General features: G+C 48.4%; 1 protein-coding gene across 3 annotated transcripts; it reads left to right on the top strand.

The window, feature by feature from the left end:
* Nucleotides 1–1,191: 1,191 nt before the first annotated feature.
* On the top strand, nucleotides 1,192–27,316 carry D2hgdh (D-2-hydroxyglutarate dehydrogenase). 3 transcript variants are annotated; one of them, XM_003474359.5, is made up of 10 exons: nucleotides 1,192–1,382; nucleotides 2,009–2,361; nucleotides 6,433–6,490; nucleotides 7,066–7,205; nucleotides 7,973–8,166; nucleotides 9,280–9,448; nucleotides 16,515–16,658; nucleotides 16,902–17,044; nucleotides 19,427–19,592; nucleotides 26,544–27,316. In XM_003474359.5, exons 2-10 carry the CDS (start codon nucleotides 2,019–2,021, stop codon nucleotides 26,801–26,803), a joined length of 1,617 nt encoding a protein of 538 aa, XP_003474407.1. In that variant the 5' UTR covers nucleotides 1,192–1,382; nucleotides 2,009–2,018; the 3' UTR covers nucleotides 26,804–27,316. The 3 variants fall into 3 exon arrangements, with proteins under 3 accessions (XP_003474407.1, XP_063093020.1, XP_063093021.1); XM_063236950.1 differs by lacking the exon at nucleotides 1,192–1,382 and adding an exon at nucleotides 1,454–1,614; XM_063236951.1 differs by lacking the exons at nucleotides 1,192–1,382; nucleotides 2,009–2,361; nucleotides 7,066–7,205 and having other exon boundaries at nucleotides 6,468–6,490.

Here is a 27,316-nt window from a genome sequence, read left to right as displayed (position 1 = left end):
TCTCTTCTGGGGGATGGGTAGGTAGTACTGGCTCTGAAGTGTTTTCATCAGATGTCAGAACAGGGGTTGTGATCAGGTGGCAAACAGCCTTTGTGACGCCCACACTCCTTTGTGATCTCTTGCCTGGGTGTAACTCAAAGACATTTCTCTCTCTCTTGCTCGCTTTTATTTCTTAGGACATATTCCAGACTGGCCTGAAACTTGAAATTCTCCTACTGTGGCTCCCAAGTGCTGAGATGATAGGCCTGTGCCACCACACCAGCTAGACCTTGATAGCCATAAACTTCCCGTGTGGGCATGTGGGAGAGGACTATGGACATCTCTGAAATGTCCTGACCAGGCTAACAATCCTCAGAGGTCCTTGACCTGGAAGATACCAGGGTGATACATACTTGACACACCTGCCTGACCTACTTGTGCAGGAGGTGGGCAGACCCTAGGGGTGCAGTCTATTAAAGGTAGGGGTAGAGCCTCCACTTGCAACTGTGGCTCTAGACAGGGCAGTGCTGTCTTGGCACATGGATGTGGCTGCCAAGCTGTCATGCTGTTTTCTCTATGCCAGTTTGCAGGGACATCAGGACCTGCTGGTTTCCTTGGCAAAGGACTGCATTTCCACAGTCTCCCCCAGGCTGCAGTAACTCTCTCCTGCTGCTCTCTGCCCCAATCTGGTTCAGAGATCCAAACTGTGTGTCTTATGCTGAGGATCAAACCAGGACCTCCTCCATGCTAAGCAAGTGCTCCCCCTAAGCCATCTGCCAATCACAGAATGGCCTGGTAAATTTCCCTGATGACAGTAGAATAGGGTAAGGCAGGAGGAACAGGGACTGATGATGGGAGTCAGTGTGGAGATATGCCCTGCTCTGGACACCTGGTACTGTCACCCAGGATGGTAGGAGTCATCATATTCTAAGGATTAAGTTGTGAAGGCTAAAAGCAAAAGGGAAAGCAGGGGCCCTCGAATAATTGGCCAGGCCTGAGAGGGGCGGCACTTCCCAGGGAGTCTCAGCCAGTCTGGTGTCTCTGAGCTGCTTCAGTGGGGTGGTGCCTGTGAAGCTGGGGTGCAGCTGCTGAAGAATGAGTATGTGGCTGGCCTCAAGGCCTTGCGAGGAGCCCTTGGTGGAACTGGCCTGGCCAGGGGAGGGTGGGGCCATAGGGGGCGGGGCCTGCATGGTATCAGGTGGGGCGGGAAGGCGTCAGTGCGCAGGCGCCACTCTGCCCTGCCTCTTGCGTCTCTGGGAACTTGGGGTCCTGAGTCACGCTGATTGGAACAGGAAAATAGAAAGGTGGTCCGGTTGGTCCGTGTGCTCGCTTGGGTAACTGTGGTTCCTGACAACCGCGTCGCCTGAGTTTCTGACCTTGAGCGCTGATCGCACGCTGCACAGGTTCGTTACACAGAGACTGAGTGTGCTGCGCATGCTCGGCTAGCAGGACCGCTCGCCCGGAATGAGGCGCAGGCGCTCTGAGTCCTACAGAGGCGCAGGGACTTGAGTTGAGAGACACCGCGCCTCGCGCTTGTTTCCCTAAGGGTGACCTGACCACGCTGGAGCGACAGTAACGCCCACTTGCCTTACGTGTGAGACAGGGTTTCGCTCGTTCACTTGCTCAGTTTCCCAGGTTAGACAAGAATGTGTTAACCTCCTGTCCAGGCCTCCCAAAGTGTTGGGATTACAGGCGTGCACCATTTTACTTGGTTGAGAAAATTTTTTTGATTATGTGACATTCTTTATACTTGTGGCATAATTACGTAGAACATGAAATTCGCCTTTCTGGCCCTCATGGTACCTAGTTGAGTGGTACCTTTGCTTTCCTTTTAACGTCTTAAAAGAGGTTATTTGTAAATGCTGTAAAGCACACTGCTAAGAGAAGACGCTCGGCCACTGCTTGCACCCAGTCCATGAACACCACACCTCTGCCTGGCTCTTGCCCAGCGTGGCTGTGTTCCTGGGCTGTGAGGGGCTCGCTGGGCTACGCTGTGTTCACTAGCCGCAGGTTCACTCTTCCTTTGCAGGGCAGGAGCAATGGTGCTCCATCAGATGCTGAGATGGTCTGTTTGGATCTTCCGGGCCTCTCCAGGGTGGTGGAGGACAACTTACACCTTTGGGGCCTCGGTGGGACAGCAGAGGTGGCCGAGTTTTGCCTGGGTAATGTCCAGCCCTCTGGCCTTCAGAAGCAGCTACTCCACGGTCCCCCACATCCCCAGCGTGATGCTTACCTCCGAACGATACTCTGTGCAACGACTGCCCTTCTCCATGGTATCTGAGGAGGACCTGGCGTCCTTTGAATGCATCATTCCCGGTAGGGTCATCACAGACCCGGAGGAGCTGGAGGTGGCCAACGTGGACTGGCTGAGGAGTGTCCGGGGTGAGTCAAGACTCGGGAGTGGGTGAGTGAAGTGAGGAGCGTGGGGCCAGGAAATGGCTTCACCATCCCTGTGCCCTTTCATGCCTTTGGGGACAAACTTTGTGAGGATAGGCCTGAAGTTAGAATAAAATGTGGCTAAGTTTACAGGTGGTGTGTGACATCTGCAAATGAAAAGGTGATTCGGTCCTCTGGCTGCCTGCAGGATGTGAACTACTCCATGCTCTTCCCAGCTCCTGTCTTGGTGTCTGGGTTGCTGTCACCCAAGATCACAAACCAGGGGACTTAGAAAAGGTGAAGCTTCCTCTCGGATTCTGGAGGCAGATGTCTGCGTGGCTGTGCCCTCCAGGTCTCTGGCGTGGGGCCTTTCTGCCAGTCCAGCTCCTGGGGCCAAGATATGCCAGACTCTTGGTGGCACTACTCCAGCCTTTGCCTACTTTCTATCCACCTTTACTCTTCCTGTGTCTTGTGGAGACCTTGGCATTGGGCTTAGAGTCCACCTAACCCAGAATGAGCTCATCTCAAGATTTTTTTTCTCCTTGAAGATTTAACCTAGGGCTTTTATACTGAGCTGTATCCATCTCCACCCCTTTTATTTTTTATTGCGAGACAGTGCGACTGGACAAGGTCCAAAGGGGGATGTCAAAGAGGAGATAGGAAAGGTAAACCTTTTGTACCTGCAGAATAAGTGTGCAGGCTCACTGATTATTGTGGAGAAAGAATTTTCAGGATTGGTTAGTAAGAGACATGAAAGATTTATTAAGCAGAATTTTAGACACACTAGAGTAGGGTGTGGGAATTCAGAGAAATGGGAAGCTTTTGGAACTGGAAACATTTATGCTTCTTTTGGGAGGAGGGGTGGAAACCTGTGAAAAGATGGCCCATCTTGCAGAAGGATAATGGCCTGCTGTAGAAGTGAAATATGCCCTCATAGTTTTTTTTTTTAATTGGCTGAATAATTTAAGCATTCTTTAAATTTTCTCTACCTGTTTCTTTGTGTTAAGACCAGCTTTCTGCTCTTTGCTTTTAAATTAATCCAGTTATGGATTTCTGAATTTGGCATATGATAGGTCCCGAAGGAAAAAAGCTAAGTTAACCTATAGAACTCTGATATAGATAATCTTTTTTTTTTTATCTACTACCAGGAATCCAACTCATGACCACGCGCTTGCAAGGCAGGCGCTTATGCCGCTGAGCTAAATCCCCAGCTTGTGATATGGATAATCTTGTGTAACTTTGTGTCCCGGAAGTTGCAGTCTTCTTAAAAGTAAAACTTTTAAAAATACGGTTTTCCATGTCTCCTTTTTACTCATCTTTATTTATTTATTTATTTATTTTTGAACCCTGCTTCGTCAAAGTGTCACCAAGTTGCTAAATTGCTGAAGCTGGGCTCAAACTTGGGATCCTCCTACCTCAGCCTCCCAGAGTGCTGGAGTTAGAGGGGTACACCATCATGTGTGGCTTCAAGTTCATAATTATTCTGTCACTAGAATAATTCTGTCTAAGGTGCTACCCCCAAAGAGGAGGTAGGGACCTCAGCCACCTCTACCCACAAAATAGGTTCTTGGTTTCTCATGGAAAAGAAATGGCAGACTTGAGAAACAGCTGCCAGATTTGTCATGAGAGACATATATAGATTTAGTAGGTAGAAAGAAGTACACAAAAGTATTACCAGGAAGCTGGGTCCTAATGCTACAGGGACTAGTGATGTTGCTCTTGGGATTTTTGTGTGTTTGACAAAATGCTTCTAGTCCTAGTGGGGTGGACAGCTGTCTAGAGTATAGGTAAAGTTTACTGGAAAGTGATGGATTTTCAGAGTGATGCAGAGAGCACATATACCTTCATGTGTGAAGATGAGCAAGCACTGAGACGACAGTTACATTGAGTTAGGGCTCAGGGTACATTTATAGGATTAAATGGGGTGTCAAGGAATAGCCTTTTTTTCCTCCATGGTGACTGTTCTTTTACAAGGAAAATGAGCTGTTAGACTAACTTTAGAGAGGAAAAGAGGAAAAGTTTCCTGTGTATTCCCTACGTGAAAAGTTTCATTTAGTTTGTTTGAGGGCTTAAGGATTTTTTTTTTTTTTTGTACCAGGGATCAAATTCAAGGCAGGTGCTTATGCTACTGAGCTAAATCCCTGGCCTGAGGCCTTGAGATTTTTCTAACCCTTTACCCATGTTGGATTTCATATGGGCTCTGGACCTTAATCACCGTGCTCAAAGGAGCTGACATTCTTTTGGGCCAAAGTTTTAAACCATAAACTTATTTGGATTCTATCTGTGCTAACAGAAAAAAGAAAACATCATTAGTTTTTGGCTTTTCAGGTAACCCCCAGCAGACTGTCTCCTAACTTTCTAACAGAAGAGTGTGTGGCTACTCTAGGGTGAGAGGCATTATGGTCTGTAGGTGGCAGAGGTTATATGTTTGTTGGGGTGGGAATCTGTGTAATTTATTAATCTATAGAAAGGAGGGCTTAATTTATTAGTGAAAGGCAGTAGTCCTATTTATAGGTGAAAAACTAAGAAAGGGCACATTTTATAGCCTTGTTATGCCTTTAAGATGCTTAGTTTTGTTGTTGTTGTTGTTTATTTTTTGTGAGTTTTCTAGAAGGATAAATAGGGCATTATAACTTTAGGTTACTTTGATTGTGTCCTTAAGCTGCACTACATTAGTCATGTTCCTTGTCATTAAAACATAGTACCTGACACTCATGTCTTAAAGAAAGAGAAGTTTATTTTGGCTCACAGTTTGTAGAAGTTTTAGTCCATAGTTGACTGGCTCCAAGGCAGGGTGGCACAGTAGAGGAGAGCGACTCACATCATCATGTCCAGGAAACAGAGAGCCAGAGAGCAGCAAGGGAAGAGCTAAGGAGGGAAATAAATCCTTCCAAGGCCACACCTGTCTCCCAATCAGGCCTCATTTCCTAACAGCAAGTTAGCTATAACCACCCGTAACCCATTCACCTCCCAAAGGCCCCACCTATGAGACCATGAGGCTCTTGGGAGACATCTAGGTATATAAACCATATCATTCTACTCTTGGCTTCCAAAACATCTCTTTAGACAAAATGTATTTGGTCCATCTCTGGAGTTTCCAGAGTTCTAACATTGCTGAGAAGTCTAAGTCCAAAGTTTTCTCTGAGACTCAAGGCAAACTCTTAGCTGTGAGCCCTTGTAAAAATCAAAAAGAAAATTAAACACTGCTGACCTACAACAGCCCAGGATAACCATTCCCATCCCACAAGGAGGGATAGGGGATAGAAAGGAATGGGACTAAAGCAAGACTGAAATCCAGCAGAGCAAACATTGAATCCCATAGTTCTATGTCCAGTATCTGGCGAAAAGCTGTGGTAAGACGTGAACTCTAAATGGTTTGGGTGGCCCTGTGGCATTGCTGGTTCTTGTGGAACTCAATGACTCTTCTTATTTTTTTGTCTTTCTCATTTTTATCGGTACCGGGGATCGAACTCACGACCACCTGCTTGCAAGGCAGGTGCTTATGCCGCTGAGCTAAACCCCCAGCCCCAATGACTCTTCTTCTTGAGTGACTTTGCTCACTCTTTGTAGTTTTCCTCAGACATTTCAACTTCCTGTGGTCTCTACTGCACTTTCGCTTCACTCACAGTTTTATGAATGGTCTCTCAAAGGCACACTGCCTGGCCCCCCAGGCTTTCCTCTGAAATCTGGGTGGAAGCCCCACTGACTTCACAACTCTTGCATTCTGCATGCCCATAAAACCAGCATCATGTGCTTTGGTGGTGGAGAAGCCTGTTGGATACCCCTCAGCATGGCCCTGGCTATCTTCACCCCAGTGGAAGTGGAGGATAGCAGGATCCACAGTACTACTACGTGCTGACTCCCCACAATCAGACCAGCTCCCTGCCCAGCATGTCACGGGGTCCCATCTTTCTCTTTCTATCTTATCTTTGAGCATGTGGGGCCTGAAAGCTATAGTTTGTGGGTCATCCCTTGGGAAGGGCAGGTGCTTGGAGAGAGTATCCTTTTCCATGAGCTTAGACAGGCATGTCTGGGTCTCTCTCCTGGTACCAGTTGATATGCTGTTCTGTGTTCCAGGATGTAGCAAGGTACTGCTGAAGCCCCGGACCACGGAGGAGGTGTCCTGCATCCTCAGGTAACACTGAATGTGGCGTGCCAAGTAGAGATTCTTGGCATGGTCATAGAGTCACACTTGGAGCACTGTCTCTAGCATGCTACCTCCTGGGGTCTGTTTTGTGCACCCCTTTCCCAAAGCCCCTCCCTGTTGGAGTCCTTGCTTTAGATCTTTGCAGAGTGGTCCTTGATGGAGAGGAGATGCTCTTGCTAACCACAAGACATGGTTGGGGGCTGTGGGTCAGGGATGTGGGGACACAGCAACAGCAGAAGGACTGATAAGAGTAAGAGCAGTAGGATGTGGGCACTGTGGGAACTTGCTGCATTCTTAGGATTCCCTCTTCTTAGAGGTGAGGCCCCCTGAGGATGAGTCAGGTCACACTCACTGCTTTACTGTGATGGGAGAAAGCATCAAGCACAGGGCCTATGCAGTTTCATGGGAAATGCTACCTTCCGTGAGTGTGGTGGGAGGAGCTTTGGAGGCTGAGGGCAGGGACCAGGTTTGTTGGGGCAGTGTTAGTCCTGTGACATGGCCTTTGGGAACAGTGGCCTGGGAGTGGAGACACTGGCCTGATACCTGTCCTGTGCTCATCTCAGGCACTGTCACCAGCGGAACCTGGCTGTGAACCCACAGGGAGGGAACACAGGCCTGGTGGGGGGCAGTGTCCCTGTGTTTGATGAGATCATCCTGTCCACTGCTCTCATGAATCAGGTCATCAGCTTCCATGATGTGTCCGGTAAGCCTGTGCTGCTCGTCTGTGTCCCTCTCTGTGCTGGTCAGGGTTGTCCTTACTTGTCAGCCACCTAGACTGTGGTCAGGTGAGCAAGCATCCATGTCCCAGGCTAGCAAGCAATGGAAGCTGGAGTCAGTTGCTTGTCACTCTGGTCCTCTTAGACTCTTGACATGTTGTGGCCACAGCAATCTTTTCCAGGGTGTGGTAACACAGTAGCACCGTCTCTGTCCCTGGGGCATTTGGCCCAGATCTTTCTTTGTGGTTGGGTGCTGTGACTATTAGGGTGCTGAGCAGCAGCCCCAGACTCATCCCACTAGATGCCAATAGTGTGCACACCAGTAAGTACCTTAAGAGATCATCGGGCTGCAGAGCAAGTCCCAGTGGAGGACACTGCTTTTTTTTTTTTATCGGTACCGGGGATCGAACTCACAACTGCTTGCTTGCAGGTGCTTATGCTGCTGAGATAAATCCCCAGCCCCTGAGGACAATGTTTTGTAAGTGATCTTCTCACTCCATCAGTGTGAATGCATGTGTACATATGTGAGTGCATATGTGTTTTTTTCGACTTTTGCCTTTCCAATTTTTTTCTTAAAGGTGACTTAGAGGCTGGACAGGATGGACTGGGAGGCCTCTTCCTTGACCCTGCCCTGTGCTAGACATTCTTTCAGGATGGTTCACATCTGCAAGGTGGCAGGGCTGGACTCCTAGCCATGACAGTTCTTATGTGCCCCAGGAGCTATGGACAGTGGCAGCACTTTTGTCTTCCATAGGAATCCTAGTCTGCCAGGCAGGCTGTGTACTGGAGGAGCTGAACCACTACGTGCAGGATCGGGGCTTCATCATGCCACTGGACTTGGGAGCCAAGGGCAGCTGCCACATCGGGGGCAACGTGGCGACCAATGCAGGTGGTGTGCGGTTCCTGCGCTATGGCTCGCTGCGTGGGACTGTCCTGGGCCTGGAAGTGGTGAGTTGGTGTCAGCTTGGGCAGAGCTGTGGAAGTCTTGCTGTTAGTTTGATTTTCCAGACCCCAGGCAAGAGGCCACCTGGGGGGATCAGAGCCACAACCCAGATCAGAAGTGCCATTGTGCCAGCTCCTGCATCCTACATATCACTCGGAGGCTTGCTCTGTTCCTCATGCCACACATGGCACATGCACATGAGGAGCCACCAGGGGACACAGCACAGCAGTGTTGTACCTGAGCTGGGCCCTCCAGAGTCATGATCAGAGCTGGATAGCTAGGGCCACCAGCACCAGCTTTTCCCCAGAATCTACTCAGTCCCGAGTATCACGTTACAGTTTCTTCCTTTCTTTTTTTACAGTTTCTGAAGGGCAGAGCTTTTGTCCTATTTATCCTTACATCCCAGTAGCTTTGCTTTCAGATGGCTGCAGTTTATTTTGATGGTGCATCATCTTCTCTTGTTCCCAAGCTGTCAGTGAGGCTCACACTCAAAAAACCAGCCAATAAACTTGAGGCTCACAGTCCAGGGACCATAGTGCTTCTAGGGGAAAAGGGACTGAGTGTAAGGGGAACCCCACTGCAGTACTCCTTCAAGTGTGTTCCCCAGGTGTGCTCTCTGGCTGTGCTCCCCAGTTGTACTCCTCCAGGTGTGCTTCCCCAAGTGTGTTCTCAGATGTATTTCCTAGATGTGCTCCCCAGTGTGCTCCTCTGAGTATGATCCCTGAGTGTGCTTTCCCTGGCATGCTCATCCCAGGTATGTTCCTCATGTGTGCTCCCTCAGGTGTGCTTCCGCAGGTATGTTTATCCCAGGTGTGTTCCCCAGGTGTTATCCCCTCTTCAGGCAAGCCTCCCTCCAACAGCTGCACAGTGACCTTCTAGGGTGTGTGGTGATGGTAAGGTTGGGGGAATCTTGCTCCAACCAGGAAGAGAAATCCTCCCTTTATCTAGCCAGGCAACTCTTGGGTCACTTTCCTTCTGGGCTGTGTGGGGGCTCTGGCTATGGGTGGGGTGGGAGAATGCTGTGGATTGAGATGCCGCCCTCAGTGTGGAGACTGGAGAAATGCAAAGGTAGATGTTGGAACTGGCCAGCATGAAGTTCGGTGTATCCTTCCTGCCAGGTCCTGGCTGACGGCACTGTCTTGGACTGCCTGACTTCCCTGAGGAAGGACAACACAGGCTACGACCTGAAGCAGCTGTTCATCGGTTCAGAAGGCACCCTGGGGGTTATCACGGCTGTGTCCATCTTGTGCCCTCCCAGGCCCAAGGCTGTGAATGTGGCCTTCCTTGGTAGGTGTCCTTGGCCCAACTGGCCTGGGTGGTGGGAAGCAGCCCTGGGCTACCCAGGGCTGGCAGGGTGGTGGTGGCAGAGGCCTGTTTGTCCTGGCTTCTGTGATCCCTGAGGGGTCAGAGTCTAGGACCTAGCATCTCAGGAACTCACAGAGTGTAGCCTCCAGTCATAAGCCTTTCCTTGTCCTGGGTTGAACATACTTTGTCTATAATCAAACTGAGGTTCTCTTGTGCTCTTTTGCCCCATTGTGCTTGGGTTTAAATAGTATACAGTGAGGTTCAAGGGAAATGATGTCATCTCTTGTAGATTTTAGGGCACTGATTTTTTTTTTCCTTTTTTTAGTACTAGGATTGTACCTGGGCCTTCACAAGGTCCCACTCTTTAAGCAAGTTATAGATTCTGAAACAGGGTCTTTTTTTTTTTTCTTGTATTTTTTGAGACAGAGTCTTGTTATGCAGTTTAGGCTGACCTTAAACTCACTTTGTAGTCCAGGTTGGACTCAAACTTGCAATGATCCTCCTGCCTCAGCCTCCAGAGTGCTGGAATTATAGGCATATGCTTGGCTTGAAACAAGGTCTTTCTAAGTCATTAAGTTGTCCAGGTTGGGCTCAAACTTGTAATCCTCTTGCTTCAGTCTCCCAGAGTGCTGGGTTACGCTGTGTCCCCCAGCATCTGGCTAAAACACATTTTTTTTTCTTGGCAAGGCTTTTTACTTTTGCAGAAGGGCACTAGCACACCTCAGCAGTGAGGTAACAGGTGCACAGGACAAAGTGCAGGTGACGCAGCTGACCTTTGTCCCCACTGGTTGGGTTGAAGGTTTATAATGTATCCTGAGTAGCTAATATGAGGGATTGATGAGCAGGGTTTTTAGGGAGAGGAAGGTGAGGTATGGGGCACTGAAAGTCCTTGGGTGTTGGTAAGTTATCTTCAGCTGTTAGCTGTGTTCCTGGAGTCTAAATTGAGCAGGCATTTTTAAGTGTTCTTTTTTTTTTGGTACTAGGAATCGAACTCATGACCTGGCACTTGCCAGGCAGGTACTATGCCACTAGGCTACCTCCCAGGCCCTGAGCAGGCATTTCTAATAGCTTGGTGTTTTCAGTGTTTTTTGGAGGGGTTCCAAGGGTGTACTAGAGTTCAAAATAGAGGCACGCTTTGTTTGATAGAAAAGACAGAGCTATTGTTTCTCACAATTCCCTTCCCTTCAAATATCTTCACTCTTTTCTTCAAATTCTATGAACAGTTTATTCTTTCTGTTCTGTTTCTTTACCCAGGACTATGTTAGCTGGATAAGGTGGATTCATCATTTCCACTGGTGTGGATGAACCAGGAAGTCAAATGGTGGGGTTTGAGATAGAAGTCACTTTCATCTGAGATAATTAAGGGTGGAAGATAAGCCAAGTAAAAGTACATCATCTCTTTACTAGGCAAGAATAAATAAACTTTAGCGCATGTCTGACCCAAACATGAACACTAGAATGGAAAACCAATTGGGAGAGAAGTCATGTCTAGGTATTGTTTTTATTTATTTTTTTGATGCTGGGGATCAAACTCATGCAAGGCAGGCACTTACGCTGCTGAGCTAAATCCCCAGCCCTAGGTACCATTTTTAAGAAACTGGAAGAGCAGTTGTAACCAGTAATTATAACCAGTTGGCTCTTAGACTTGTTTACCAGTGTGACCCCTGTTAACAAGGATCAGTGACTGGGGCCCCTTTTATTGTTTTGTCTATATTATTATTACTTTAATGTGTCTTTGATATTTTTTGCTGACTACCCAAGACCAAGTTAAAGTGAGATCGGTATTAATCAAAATTAATTCCTCTGCCCCCAATATCAAGATCTGTTAAGGCTCTTTGCTTTTGGAACCATGTATAGAGCCTCTTAGCTCCTTTGTTAGTGTCAGCCACCAGGATGGATCATGGTCTTGCTTAACCATGTAGCTTCCTGCAGAAGCAGAAGACAAGTTTTTCTTTGGTGACTCTCCTTTTTAGCACACAGTTTAGTGGTTGATTTTGTCCTCTGGGGCCCAACAATCTCCTTGCTCAGGAGGTTGTGAGACTTACCAAAGTTGTAGGATCTTGTGAGATAAAGCCCCTCTTGTAGGATGCAGTGTCAGTCACCATAGGTAGTGAGTGCTGTGCCTGAGGAGAGGCCCCTGGCCCAGAACATGCCTGTTACAGTGTTTCCACACTCATGGCCCACGCTGTCAGATCAACTGCCTTTTGGGAGGAAATTGGCATGAACTTCTATCCCCTTCCTGCTTTCCCCCAGCCACTTACCTTCTTTCCTGCCTTCATTCAAATGGGGTAATTATCTGTCATTTCCTCTGGCCTCTTCTAAGGGACAGAAGGTGTTCTGAGCATCCCAGGTCAGTTCAATTCATGCCCTGTCCTGCATGGAGGCTTAGAAGTGTGGATTCTTGGATTCCACCTCTCTCTGACAAGCTCTGTTTGTCATGGGTCTTACTTCTGTCTTGTCTTTTCAGCCCATGTCATCCTAATTATTGTGACTTCGTGGGCTGCTTCCTCTGCTCTCCATCCTTCTTTTTTTTTTTTTTTTTTTTTGTCTTTTTCATTTTTATCGGTACCAGGGATCGAACTCATGACCGCCTGCTTGCAAGGCAGGTGCTTATGCCGCTGAGCTAAATCCCCAGCCCCTCCATCCTTCTTATGTCCAGTGTGCCATTAAGATTGATCCTCGTAATTCAGGACTAGGTGACAAGTGCCCTCAAGGCTCACGCCCTAGCAATCCCATCTGTGTCACTCCCTTCACTCTTGCTGTCTTGAGGCTGCCCCTGCTCTCTTCTGCCCGTGCTGGTCACATCAGAGGCTCTGGGTTCATTGTTGCTGGAAGTTTTTGGATCCTTGCTGCTGCCCCCATCCTGGGGCATCTTAAAAATTTTTCTTTTTCTTTTAAGTATAAGTAGTTTCATTAAGTAGTATAGTTTTTATTTTGTTCTTATATCGGCCAACTGTTTAAAAAAATGGGAACTGAAGAAGTGAGAATCTTGCAGAATCAAAACAAGGTACAAACACTCTTAGAAGGTATATAGGATTCACATACTTGTCAGTAATAAAAAGGCATACCTCAACTGACCTAGGAATTTCACTCAAGGAAATTATCCTACAGATATACTCTACCTGCAAGAAGCATTCCACTGATGCTTCTTGCAGACAGACAAAACTTAATCTAACTGCCCATCACTGAGGTTGTAATGTACAGTAGAAGCTTGTGTTGTCATTAGAAAAGGATGTAGTAGCCTATAATCCCAGCACTTGGGAGGCTGAGGCCGAAGGGCCACTGTAAGTTTGAGTTTGAGGTTAGGTTGGGCAATATAGCGAGATCCTATCTTTAAAATATTGGAAATATCTCCAAGACTTAAATTATTAGCTTTTTTTTGGTATTGGGAATTGAACTCATAACCTTGCGCCTGCCAGGCAGTTGCTGTGCCGCTGAGTTATAGCACCAGCCCACATTGTTAGCTTTTTATAAGTACAGAACAGAATTGCTATGTGTTCCCATTTGTGACAAGGAGATGTGTCTACATACCCACCAATATAGACATACAAATGCAAACATATAACACAAGAATATAAATACACATAGAAGTTTTCTGAAAGAATATGCAAGAAACTGTTGAGAACTGTTCCATTTAGCAAAGTTATTTCTTTTTCATTTTTGCACACCTTGAATATCTCACTGTGAATCTGTGCTTTCTTTGTAGAATAACCAGTCCTTTAAAGAATGAGCTACTAGCAGCTGAGTTTCTAAATTCCAGTCATAAGAGGACATAGATGCAAGTCCATTAGAATGTCTTTGTCTTCTAAGAACCTTTACAAAATTGATTTCAAACAGGTTTTCCGCTCTAGATCTCATTTCTGAGGCATAGAGCAGTTCACTGTGGAGCTGGTAGGAGGCTGTGTTTAATCTTTCTCAGACACTGGGTTAACTGCTGGTGTTTTCAGTGTGCATTTCCTCAAGGCACTGATTTTCAAACACCAAGCAGATCCCACAATGATCAGAGTAATCACAAAAGGGAAAATGATGTGTTGAATTACAATTTTTCTGATTCAGACCCATGTATGAACACCTGATGCCAATCAAATGAAGAACAAGCAGATCACTTGGATACATTGCTGTCTGCATAGCTGTATTTATCCCCAATGTCAGTGTCATTGCTGTCCTTCCTCAAGGACACAGTCCCCCTTGAAAGTCCAGAAGATCTGAGTAGCTGGCTTGCCTGCAACTGCCTGGCACACTACAGTTTTATTCTTGTTTGGGAAAATGATTGCTTTCAGGGGCACTGACTCTTGGCATTGATATCTAGTTTGGAGAGCCCCATCGTAGGCTTCCATTTCACAGCTGTTTCCCCCATGGGTGACTACACTGCATGAATCTGGAGGGGAGGGCCCAGGTCAGATCCGGAGCTCTGGTTGTCCTCTGTCAGCATAGCTGGCGTGGGTGGTCCCCTTTTGTGTAGGAAGGCAGTCTCTGGAGTTGTTTCCATGTTTCTATACTGCTCTTGTCAGTGGGAGAGGGAGAGGAAGCAACAGAGTGCAGCTTTTGTACTTGTCTGTACACATAGCGAGGTGTAAACTTCTGTAATAGGGGATGGGCTCTTCTTTGTCTTCTGCTTTCATCCATGCATAAACTATTGCACTGTCATTCTGGACACAAACGCTGACTTGTACTTCAGGATTTTCAATCCAAACCTGAGAGACATCACAAGGTCAGAGAGCTTCTCTGCTGTTATCACTGAGAACCCACTCATACCTCAACCCTGTGACTCATCCCCATTGTGTCTCAGACCTCTCTCTTTTAGTCTTCTGAAGTTTTCATTTTCATCTTTCTCTGAAATTGTTGAACTCCTTAAACTGTGGCTCAGTAGCTTGTACAGTTTGGGAAATTCCTGTTACTGCTTCAGATTGCACCTGTTTCTTCTACTTTGGACAGTGGCTGTATACCAGGTGGACTCACAGCTGTCTATGTAGCTCCTGAGCTCCTTCTGACCTCCCTTATGTGGCCCTGGTGCCATGTGCTCAGTTCTCCTAGCCATCTTCTTGTCCATAACCACTGTGCTTTGTAGTTCATAAACCCAAGCCTTTTTCTTTTTTTGGTACCGGGAATCAAACTCACGATCTTGCACTTGCCGGACAGGCGCTTACACTGCTGAGCTATATCCCCGGCCATCCACTGTGCTTTGTGGTACTGCCTTTGTGGCCTAGCATATCCTGGAGGACATCTCCCTGTCCACTGGGTTTAAAATTTGGTGGTTATAGTTTTTGTTTCTAGAAGTTTTATTCATTTTTTTCAAGTGTGTACTATCACTTTTTGTAGTTGTCTGTACATGCCAGATTTTTTTTTTTTTTTTGTCTTTTTGAGACAGGGTCTTGCTGTGCAGTTTAGGCTGGCCTTGAGCTCACTTTGTAGCCTAGGCTGGTCTCAAACTCGCAATGATCCTCCTGCCTCAGCCTCCTAAGTGCTGGGATTACAGGCGTGAGCCACCACGCCTGGCTTTATGCCAGATGTTTTAAATCTCTGCTTGTTTTCATGTACAGCCAGTGTGATTTTCCATGGTGTATGGTAGGCGGCTTAGTATTTAGGGTCTGTGGTCTGTGGCTCCACTTTGGAAAGTGGCCACCCAGGCTTCCTTTAGTATAACTGACACCTGGTCTCATCTGCTCTTATAAGTTTCTGGACACCCCAAGGTCCCTGCAGTGCTCCAGGCTAAGTGCTACCAGCACAGCCCCACCCAGGGAGCTGACTGACCACTTCCCAGCTGTCTTGAGGCTCTGCTTGAGCTACCCTGTGTCCTGTGTGTGAGGCAGTGCTGGCTCATTGCCATGAAGAGCTCCGTAGAACCCACGGAGGCCGAGGTGTAGGTGCCCTTTTTGGGGCTGCCTTTCTTTTGCTGGCTGTCACTGGTTGCTCTAAAGCCTGGGTATGTGTAGCTCTCCCATTGCGGGGTTTCTGGGGCTAACTATCGGGCCCTGACCTAGATCCCTGATTTCCCAAACAAGTATATAGTGGAAATTTAAATAAAATGAGACAAGTTATATGATTTTAGGGTTCCAGGAGAGTCAAAAGCTGAGCGTGAGACTCTGAAGGTTAAGACAAAGACCTCTCTGGATCAGCCTACTTTTATTAGGACAAAGGACAAAAGATGGGGAAACTGAGGAAAGTGCGGGAAATGAGCAGGACCTTGGGAATCATTTCAAAGACTTTTCCCAGTAGTAAATTATGCCAATTTAGGAGAACTGTTCTATCTCTATTTATGGTAGGAGTGCAACTGCAGGAGTGAAATTCCTTCAGCTGCAGTCTCTATTTACTTAATAAGTGTTGGAGCCAAGGTGTCTTCAGCTGTGGCCTTGTCTTGCGCTTTGAGGTATCTCTGGCCTCACAGGCCACTACAGGCCTCAGCCAGGACCAGTGATTCATAGAGATTCCCTTACTATGAATCAGCTCCCATCGCCAGGCAAGGGGCTGAGGCCTAGGATAGACTCACAGATAAACAGAAAGCCAATTAGTTAATTTTAAATCCTGCTCAGAGCCACTGGGTCATGGTCTTCAACAGCTAACATGTTGTTTTTGTCTAGCACATCTGCTTTTGTCACTCATTCAGTCTGCTCCCTGGTGGTACTATGCTGGTGGCCCTTAGCTTGGAGCACTGTGGGAACCTTGGGGTATCCAGAAACTTATAAGAGCAGTTGAGATCAGGTGTCAGTTATATTAAGGGAAACCCAGGCAGCCACTTTCCAAAGGCTCCCTCTTGCTGGTTTGCATGTGCAGACTCTAGGTGTGTCCCCTCTACATCTCCCTGCTAGCCAAGTGCTGTGTGGCAGTTCTGAGGCACATTTCCTGTCCTGAACTATACTTTGGAGGTAACCTTAAAGCAGACTTGTTGGTCAGCATGCAGGTATCCCCTGTAACCCGGGCCTCTTTTCTATTCCTGGCCTTGCAAGTTGCGTGGATGTTGCTGCTGCAATAGGGACTTAGCACTTGGGCACAGTTCTGAGTCCCACTGTCCTTGTGTTGTCTGACTATGATGCCCTGTGACCTGTTGCAGGTTGCCCGGGCTTTGCTGAGGTCTTACAGGTCTTCAGCACCTGCAAAGGGATGCTAGGTGAGATCCTGTCTGCATTTGAATTCATGGATGCCGAGTGCATGCAGCTGGTCGGACAGCATCTCCACCTGACCAGGCCAGTGCGAGGTACAACCACTTCTCCGGTGGTCAACATGGTCCCCAGGTTGGAGAAGGGCCCCCAGCACTAGCAGTGCTACTGAGGCAGTGGGAAAGGGCTCTCTCAGGGTCACCCTGCGGCTGACCATTTCCAGGGGTGCCTTGCCTCTTCCAGGAAACTTGGGCTTGGCACAAGCCTGCTGCTCACAGGCCATCTTTCCCCCAACTCTGTGACCCAGAGCCTGGCTCACTGTGCATCTCTGCCTCTTCCAGAGAGTCCATTCTACGTCCTGGTTGAAACTTCAGGCTCCAGTGCAGACCACGACATGGAAAAGCTGGATGGCTTCCTGGAACAGGCACTGGGCTCTGGCTTGGTGACCGATGGCACCGTGGGCACTGACCAGAGCAAAGTACAGGTGCTCATGTGTGACCTTGTGGGTCCTTCCCTCCCCAATGCAGCCAGGTGTCTGGACAGCATAGTTTGTCCTACGTGGTTGAGACATGACCAGAAATGTGTGGAGGGTGAAGGTGTATCCATAGGGACCGGATAATTTTCCTCAGTAAACAGTATTCCTCTCCTCCTCCCAAGCTGCAGGGTGAACAGAACTGTGCACCTGCTGGGGAGCTGTGAGTCAGTGTCACTGGACCCTGGCTGGTGGGGAGCTGTGGGGTCACGGAGGCACTTGGGAGTTTGGAGCCATTGTCACCTTGTCCTTGTCTGCAATGTGACGAGTCGCCAGCAGGGGGCAGGGTGGCTATGCATGTGGTCTCTGGGAGGGTCTGGATATCTGGCATGAAGCTGCATCAGCCTTGGGCTTTTGACTTCTCAGGTACAGGACTCCCTGTATTCTAGCCTCTGAGGCACCCAGTTCTGAGGACGCATCCTTGCCCTGCTGTGTGATCCTGGGACTGGAGATTGGTGATAGGATAGGAGCTCGCTTTGGCCAGCCCCATGCCTTTGTCTCCTCTCATCCTGATATGGTGGTGTTACATTTGTCTGCCAGTGAGAGCAGGAATGTGGATCGCTCATGGCTGTGTCCTGGGCATCTCCTGCAAAGCCTACGGGGGAAATGAATCTAAGTGGTGGATACTGGTCTGCTGTGTGCTGGCCCAGTATGTGTCCAGCTGAGGGCACAGAGCAGTTCTTTTCTCTCAGGGGTCCCTGATTCTCTGACCACATCGTCCTTAGCCCTGGCAGACTGTCTGTGGTAACAGATACACTCTAGCTTAGCAGCCACAGGCACAGATACCCCTTGCCCACTGCCTTATGTAAGTCTCTTCACCTATGGGGACCGTGTATAGTGGCTGTCTGACCAGGCCAGAGCTACCTGAAAGGCACTTGTGATCCTGCACTGCCCACTGTCTCCCTGGGTGCCTGTCTGTAGCCCCTCTATGTTCTGCACTCAGGGTTCCACAGTTGGCACAGAGCCAGCAGGTGTGGGCATGGTGGCAGTGTGGTCCCCTTTGTTCCTGCCTACTGAGCTTGCAGGCTTCTCAGGAAGACCCTTGAAAGGTCCACCCCCATTCCTGCGCCCCCTTTTGCTGGTGTTGAGTCTGCGGTACTGTGTGTTGGCTGTGTGTATGTGCATGGTACAGACTGTGGAGGCCTCTCACAGCCTCTCTGCGAGCCTCACGTGGGACAGGCTCTGGAGAAGTGCTGCTTACGTTTGGGTTCTCCTGGGATTTTTTTCTCTGGAAGCTCTGGGTTTGTGATCTGTCTTGCAGATGGGTCCCATGTGGGTCTAACAAGAGCCAGTGTTGTATGATTAGGAGCAGCCTTTGGGCACCCTACCTGACCACCTGCCCACACCAGCTGGTTGGAAGTATGCTCTGTGCCAGGGCTGTGGAGCTATAGCCAGCAGGTGTGGTCTGCACACCTGTGCTTCTTCCACACATTCATTCATCAGCCATCACTGTCTGGATATGCCAAGTTCCTTCCTGGCTGGGCTATGACAGTGGCCTGAAGAGCAAGGGCTGTGTCCATGTGGCCTATAGTCAGCACCTCCTCTCTCACCAGCCTCAGGGTAGTGAGGCCTGGAGGCTTCTGAAGGGCATTTGAGCCAAGTCGGGTGGCACTAGGGCAGAGCACACATATTCTAGAAAGTTCCCAGGGTGGAGGGACTGGAGCAGAGTCAGGTGGTCAGGGAGAGCTTGGGTGGCAGCATTTGTCATGATCCCTGAGATCTTCAAGGCAGGAATGATGGGGTCTCTGTAGGGCTGGTGCCCTACCAGATCCAGGTGGGTCAGTACCTGGTGGGGTACAGGGCCCCACACCTGGGAGATGCAGCTCTGTCCTCCCGTGAATGCCCAAAACCAAACGGAAACTGCAGAGACATTTACTTGGACAAGCTGCCTCTCCTGACCCAGTCCTTGTCCTAGAACCTCTCCTTGGGCCCCACTCTGCCTCAGTTTCCGTGCTCCAGTCACTAGTCTGTCCCTTCCTTGCCCACAGATTTCCCCAGGGCCCTGGGTGCCAGGCCTTTCTCCACCAGCAGTTCCTGCCTCTGCTTAGCTGTCCCAGGGCCCCTCACCTTGCAGTAGATGGATTCCAGGCTGGCCTTGTGCTCTATCCCTCCTTACTTAGCCCTGTTCTGGGAGGGATGTGCTGCTGCCTGGCTTCTTCCAGGAGGACCCCAAAGTCTCAGTGTTGTCCTGGAGTGAGCTTGTGGGTGGCCTGGGTCATGGCCCAAGACCCACATGCTGTGGACAGAATGTGCTATTATGCTTGACCAGAGCCTGGCTGCCTAACTGTGGTGCAGGTGCAGTCATGGTGATGTGTGACATCTCTCCCCCGCTAGGCACTGTGGGCTCTGAGGGAGAGGATCACAGAGGCACTGAGCCACGACGGCTACGTGTTCAAGTACGATGTTTCTATCCCTGTGGAACGGTTCTACGACCTTGTTACTGACCTGCGCACCCGCCTTGGCCCACGAGTGAAGCATGTGGTGGGCTATGGCCACCTGGGTGAGCTGTGTGGGTCTTCAGTGTTGACTTTGGCAGTGCTGGGGACCTGGAGGCTGAGGAAGCACTGCCTGCCTTGTGTCTCTTGGCTGTTGTGGAAAAGACCATGCCATACACTTTCAGTGGCTATACTTGGCCACTGGGGCTTGGGGCTCTCAGCATGCTTGCGCATGGCAGAAGAAATGGCCCTCAGCTGGGAGCCTAGAGCAGTATTTGCTTCACAGATCTCACCTTATACATGGGTGTCAAAGCCCGTGTCAGATGACAGGGTGTTGTAGGTCACACATGGTAGGGAGGAAGTGGTACTGGCCTCTCTCCAGTCCCAGCAGCCTTTTCTGCAGGGCATCCATAGCCCGTTTTCAGGGTGGCATGGGAGTAGGTGCGGTTGAAGCTGTGAGGTAATCTGGGGTCACATTTCTTTAGAGACTGTGTCAGCTCAGGTTATTTCTCCTTTGAAGGGTGGGTGAACAGAACTTGACAGTGAGGATGTTTGGGCCTAGCATTTTTGTGTTTTGTTTTTCTTTGAGGGGGCCCATGTTTTTGATTGCAGATCGGTTTTTTAATAGTTCTAAGAAGGCCAAGGATTTAGTTCAGTGGCATAGCACTTGCCTGACAAGCACCAGGTCCTGAATTCAATTCTTGGAACAACAAGAACAAAAGTCGCTCTTGGACTGTTCAGGTTTTCCTTTTTTTCTGAATTAGTTTGGGGAAATTTTTCTCCAGGAATTTGTTCATTTCTTCTAAAATTTCAAATATACTGGCATAAAAATGCTGGAAACAGTGACACACCTGTAGTCCTAGCACTCTGGGAGACTGAGACAGGAGGATCTTCAGTTTGAGCACAAAACAGGCTGTGTAGGGGCCATGAGGCTTGCAACTTGGCAAAACCGGTTCAAAGAAAAGTGGGGAGGGGGGGGGAAGGGCCTTGCAGCTCAGAGGGAGGCCCTGGCCCAGCCTCCTCCCTGCTGTTGCTGTCCCTAGCGCCTGTGGGTGGATCTCTTTCCACTTGCTCAGGGTGTTGGGGTGTTTCTCAGCTTCAGTCTCCTGGAGAACCGGCTTCACACTGTTAGTTAGTCCTTTCCGTTGTTTACTTGTTTTCTCTCTCATTATTTTGTGTCTTTATTGCTTTCTCTCCTTTCTCATTTTTATTTACTTTAAAATTTTTATTTTCTCAATCAGATTTTATTGTTACATTTAGATATACATAGTGATCACACTCATCATAGAGAATTGGTGCCTGTGTATGATATAACTTGTTTTTTTCCCACATCTCCCTACTCTTCCTTCAAGCTCTCTCTCCTCCCTATTTACAGAATCTTTGTTACCATATTTCCCTTCTTTCTCTCTTTCTCTCTCTTTTTAACTTTTCCCTTCTTTCCTTCCTGCTGCCTTCTCTTTTGTTCCCCTCCCCATTTTAACATTTTCTTCCTATGTCACAATACCTATTTTACATTTTGGTCCTTGTTTACACTTTCAGTTTCTCACACCAGAGAAACTGCATTGTTTCCACATGTGTGTCTGATTTATTTCACTTAAGAGTGTGGTCTCGGGGCTGGGGTTTAGCTCAGCGGCGTAAGCACCTGCCTTGCAAGCAGGCGGTCATGAGTTCAATCCCCGGTACCGATAAAAATGAAAAGGACAACAACAACAACAAAAAAAAGAGTGTGATCTCAAGGTGTATCCATTTTCCTGGAATGTTTTGAGTGTATCCTTTATGTCAGAGTAGTGCTCCATTGTATAAAAAAACCACATATTCTTTATATATTCACCAGTTGATGGGCACTTGGGTTGTTTCGAAGATTTGGCTATTACAAACTGTCGCTATAAAACATAGGTGTGCATATATTGCTGTGGTGTGATGCTTTTAATTCTTTTGGGAAGATACCCAGGAGGGGAATGACTGGATCAAGTTTTCTGTGGAATTTCCACACTGACTTCCACAGTGGTTGTACCTGTCTACACTCCCCCTAACCAGGGAGAAGAGTTCCTTCTTCCCCTCTGCATTTGTTATTGGTTGATTTCTTGATCCTGGCTGTTCTTTCGGAAGTGAGATGGAATCTCAGTGTTGTTTTAATTTGCATCTCTCAAATGACCAATGGTGTTGAACATTTTTCATGTATTTATTTGCTGTTTGTACTTCATCTGAGAAGTGTGTATTCATCTTAGATGCCCATTTTTGGACTGGGTCTTTAAATTTGGAGGGGGTCTGATTTTTTTGAGTTCTTTATATATTTTCAATAGTAGTCCTTTGTCTAAGGAACAACTGGAAAACATTTTTTTCCTATGGGTTGTCTCTTCACTTTGTGGTTTCTCTTGCTGTGCAAAAGCTTTTAAGAAAATGAGATCCTAATTGTTGATTTTTTTGTGATATTTCCTGTGTGAATTGGGGTTTTATTCATAAAGTTTTTGCCTATACCAATGTCTTAAGACATAGGTATTGTCTTTAAGAGTGTCTGTGTTCCAGCAGATTTAATGTTTCTGTTTTAATTCTTAGATCTTTGATCCATTTTGAGTTTAGTTTAATGCACAGTGAAAGATATGGGTCCAATTTTAATCTTCAGCATGTGCAAAGCCTGTTTTTCCTGCACCATTTATTAAAGAGGCTGCCTTTCTTCCGGTGATACATTTGGCACCTTTGTTAAAGATAAGTACACTAAGTGTGTCTAGAGTTGTTTTAGCATCTTCTAATGTGTTCTGTTGATCCTCAGGTCTGCTTTTTGCCAGTGTATGCTGGTTTTGTGTGTGTGTGTGTGTGTGTGTGTGTGTGTGTGTGTGTGTTTAAATCACAGTAGCTTATTTGATTTTTTATTTTGTTACTATTTTTTGTCTTTTTGAGACAGGGTCTCACTATGCAGTTCAAGCTGGCATTGAACTCACTTTGTAACCCAGACTGATCTCGAATTTGCAACAATCCTCCTGCCTCAGTCTCCTGAGTGCTGGGATTATAGGCGTGCACCACCATGCCTGGCAAAGAATTTTTAATTTGGATATCTGAGTCTGTTTCATGGATTCTACTTCTTTCCTATGTTACTCATTCAAGGTTTTCTTAAACTCCTCTTCTTTTTTTTTAAAATGTATTTCTGTCACTAAGTATAGTTTTCATTGTGGTCACCATTTCTGTGGTTATCTGAGAAATTATTTCTGATTTGGTTTTTTGTAGAGCCTCATTCATTTATTTTGGTGTCACCACTTCAGAGAGGCCGGGCAGTGGCTGTTGGGTTGTCCCACTTCTTTGCCCCCTGGGTTGCCTTTGAACTGGATGTTTAGGGTTGCGTCTTGCTTAAGTTGACTTCTCATTTTGTTTTCTTCTTTCTTTTTTTGTTTTTTCTTTCAAGTTTAATTCTTGGGTTGAAGCTTGTAAATTGCCTGTGGTGAGTGGCTTTATAGCTAGTATTCAAAATTCTTAGGAAATGACTTCTTCTCAAAGGTGTCTTCCAGGAATAGCTGGTTTTTGGATTTTGAGTCTGTGGCATGATTCTGCCTCTTCAGTTTGTTGGGGAGGAAACATTGCAGCCTGCTCAGCCTAGGCCCTGGTTCGTTGGCACTGGCCCACAGTATTTTCTGTGACAGTCAGGCGATCTCAGTCTTGGAATACCAGGAAGAACAGCCCTGACTAGCGCAGTTCTTCATGTTCACTGTTCCCTTCCCCTGCTGCCGCTGTGGAGGGCTCTGGAGTTGCCAGCAGTCACCGTGTGTCCTCAGGTTTGCCTGCTCCTCCCACGCAGTGAGTGCCTACTCAGGAAGAAGGCTCTGCTACCTACCTCCTGGTTCTTCCTTGAAGTTGCTTTCTTATTCTCCTCATGGACTTTAGGCTCTTCCTGAGTCCAGGGGATCCAGTCCCTGCTTTTTTTCTTCTTTCAGTGGCTATATTCCAGGGTCTGGATGGCAACTCTGTCTTACAGAGGCTGTTTCTCTGCTACCTACTAGTCCACTGTCTTCCCGGAAGTCCTCCTCTTTCCAGGCCTGTGAGAGACTGGGTTCAGTCCCCAGGTGTGGTTTTGGATATGTTAGGAAACAATTGGGCTCCATTCCTGTTAGGTTCAATCATCTCCCTTCTGTTCTGAGCTCAGAAAGGTTACATCGCTGGCCTTAATGTGCTGGCCAGCTGTGCAGGGGATGGGATGATTCCTGGTTCTTAGCAGGGGCCATACCCACTCCCAAGGTTGCTCCTTTGTGCAGATTTCAGGCACAAAACACTGGCTTTTCCCACTCCGCCTGTCCTTGCCCACACCCCACTGTACCCTGTAGAAGGTCTGAGGTGCCCAGATTCTCTAGTGTAGAGGGTGCCCAGATGCCCTAGCAGAGGGGTGCAGAGCCTATTTATTTTTGAAAATGTGGTTACTTTTCTTTCTTTCTCTCCCTCTCTTTCTTTCTCTCCCTCTCTCTCTCTTTCTTTCTCTCCTTCCTTCCTTTTCTCTTTCTTTTTTTTTTTTTTGTCTTTTTCTTTTTTATCAGTACCGGGGATTGAACTCCCGACCACACACTTGCAAGGCAGGCGCTTATGCTGCTGAGCTAAATCACCAGCCCCCTCTTTTTTTCTTTTTGAGACAGGGTCTTACTATGTAGTCTGGCCTGACCTTAAATGCACTGTCTAGCCCAGGTTCTCTTCAGTCTTGTAGTGATTCTCCTTACCTCGGCCTCCCAAGAGCTGGGATTATAGGCATGTGCCTGGCTCCATTCCCATTTTTTACATTTATTTTCTTCTTTTTGTGTCTTTAACAGTTAAGTACTCAGCTTGCTGAGCTAGGCCCTGTGTCTTTATCTCAGTTTTCCCTAAACGCCAGTCCTGCAAGTGGTTGGTGCTACCTTTAAGTCTTCTGTCAGCTGCGTCAGGATGATGGCAGGTGCCACCTAAGCACGCAGGCAGCTGACCTAGGTCCCAGTGTTGTCACACACAGGTCTGTGCCTCTCTGAGCTTTGGCAGCACTTGTGTGTGTTCCTTTCTGTTCCTTTCTGTTCAGCCTTGACCCAGCCTGTGGCCTGGCTGTGGCCACGCTCCCAGGGTAGCAGTGGCAGATATGAGGAGGCGAGTGGGAATCCCATATGTTTGGAGAGTGCTTTCATTGTCTTCAGTTTTAAGTCTCTCCCCTTTCCTTTATTGTATCTCCTTTGACTCATGGGTTATAGAAAAGTGTTTCTTCATTCTAAACATGGCAGGGGTTAGGGGTGTCTTGCTGTGTTAAGGATTCTGTATTTGCCACTCATTGCCCCTTGGTTACCTGGCCTGGTCAGTGTCAGCAGAGGCCCTGTGCTGGTCTGTGGTGCATGTAGCCGTCTTGTCTGGCCGAGCAGGCCATGTGCCTGCAGTTGCAGCTTGGGTCACAGATGGGGCAAGCATCACACCTGCTTCCCATTGCTGTGGCTGCCTCTGTATGACTATCCTATTTCTCCTGTGCTGTCCCCACTTGACAGCTGTTCTGAGGGCTCTATCTGATTTGCCCCAGCCTCGGATGTTGCTCTCAGGGATTCCAATTGGTGATGGAAACGGTTCAGCTGACAGCTCTGAAGCACTCTGTTCCCTCTCCTGGGGACCTCCATCCAGGTCCCCAGGCCTCTTAGCCCCGCTGTCCTGTTGCCCCAGTCTCTGCCTCTCTGTGTTTCATTTGGGTGATTTCGTTTGATTTGTCCTCCAGTTTGTGGATTTCTTTGCTGTGTATAATGCAAACAGTTAAACCTGTGCACTGAGTGTCACTGTCTCTGAATTTAGTTTTCATTTCCAGAAGGTTGGTTGAGACCATTTAGAAAATGTTGGTGACCAGCCTTGGTGATGCTGCTCTCCCTTCTGTGATTTGACATGTAAATTCTGTGTCTAAAATCAAAGCATCTGATGTCTTGGTGGATCTTACTGTTTTCTTATCTATGTGATTTGTGACATAAACTCATATTTATTTGTTTTTTTTATCTTCAGGAATGATTTAAGGTCAGGTGGGAGGGGTGGGGACCAGAGGCCTGGCGAGGGCCTCTTTAGTCTTTCTCTGCTCAACTCAAGGTCTTAGGAATGCTGTGGTCTCGTGCATTTGGCTGCAAGCCTGTTTGGCTGCTTAGTGGCCCTCAGTGTGCAGCTGTAGTGAGGGGCTCTTCTGCTCATACCAGCTGTCCCAGCCACGCCTTGGTGGGTGTGGTTGAGTAGCTGTTAACATTGTATTGCCTGCACTGGTGCAACCCTCATTTTTCTCCTCTGGGGCAGTGAGGCCATTCTGTCCTTGACCTGGTACCTGATTGGAACCTCATAGAGACATGGGAGCAGGAGTAGTCTTGAATGACTCAGTGTCTCTCATGGCTCTGATTCCAGGTAACAGGACAGAGGCCAGCTGTGTCTCAAGGAGGATGGGGGCACACATCCACCAAGACAGCTTAACATGTGTCCTGTGTGCCATGGGTTGTCCTCAGGGACCCACTGTGGTCCTTCCTGTGCTCTCCAGAGTGGATGGGCAGGTGGGGTTCTGAACCTGGCTGTGTGGGGGCTGTGGGACGCTGGGCCACCACTTAGTGTCTGTGTCACTCATGGCTCCTCCTGGCTCCTTGTCTGTGCCACATCACTGCCTATGTCTGTTCTCCTGCTGTGACTGCAGTCCCAGGGTCTCAGTGCTGGGACCTGGACTGGAGGGCAGTGGGAATGAGTGGACAAGTGGGGAATGGGGTGAGGGGGCAGGCTGGGCTCTGTGATATAGGCTGTCACAGGCAGGGCGAGGCTCCAGCGGCCTCCAGGGTGGCCACTTGAGTAGTTTCCAGGGTTAGGGAAGCAGTCCAGGGCTGTGAGGGAAGGGGATGGGAACAGCTACAGAAAATAGGGGTGCACCAGCCTGGGAGGGGGTCCTGGTGGCTGCTTTATCACTGCAAATAGAAGTGGGGCAGCGCAGGCACCTGTTCCTGTATATGGGGCTGAATGAGACTTCTGGAGATCCCTGGCGGGGTATTGCCCTGCCCAGCCTGACCACTTGCTCTTGCTCCCAGGGGATGGCAACCTGCATCTGAATGTGACAGCAGAGGCCTTTAGTGCATCGCTTCTGGCCGCCCTGGAGCCCTACGTGTACACCTGGACAGCCGCACAGCAGGGCAGTGTGAGTGCTGAGCATGGCCTGGGCTTCAAGAAGAAGGATGTCTTGGGCTACAGCAAGACACCTGCCGCTGTGCAGCTCATGTGGCAGCTCAAGGCCCTGCTGGATCCCCGGGGCCTCCTGAACCCCTACAAAACACTGCCTGCCCATTTGTGACTGGGCTCTGCCAGCTCTGCGGGGCAAGGACGTGGCTCCTGGGAGGACCTGCGGGTGGCTCTGCTGATAGAGATGAACCCAGTACCTCCCGCTGGCTTGTCCTTGGCACTCAAGAGGGTGGCCACTGGCCACTTGATGTGATGGGTGCCAAAGGCTGTGAGAAGAGCTGAGGTGCCCCAGAGGCCCTGAACTAGTGACCACAATGACCTGGAGTGCTGGGATGGGGCTCCCCAGGTGGGTGGGTGACCATGGTCACGGCTTCACCCTAGTGACAGGTGTGCACATCTCCTCTTACTAGGGTGAGAAGCCATGCCTAGTGTGATGGCCATATCTGGTGGCCTGGTGTCATTGCCACGGGTTCTTTTATGAGGGCATAGACAACCCACCCCTCTTCAGCCATGGCTTGGAGCCTCATTGAGGTTCCCAGTTGCCCTGTGGTCCTGCCATCAGGGAGGTGGCACATACTCTTACCATGAATTTGCAGTAAAGGTGACTCAGGCACAGCTCTCTCCA

This window comes from Cavia porcellus, unplaced genomic scaffold (genome assembly GCF_034190915.1).
Source record: "Cavia porcellus strain 051 isolate PalLab524CR breed Dunkin Hartley unplaced genomic scaffold, mCavPor4.1 scaffold_26, whole genome shotgun sequence".
Lineage (NCBI taxonomy): Eukaryota > Metazoa > Chordata > Mammalia > Rodentia > Caviidae > Cavia > Cavia porcellus.
Note: the sequence above shows the minus strand (reverse complement) of the source record. Positions and strands in the feature narration are given on the sequence as shown.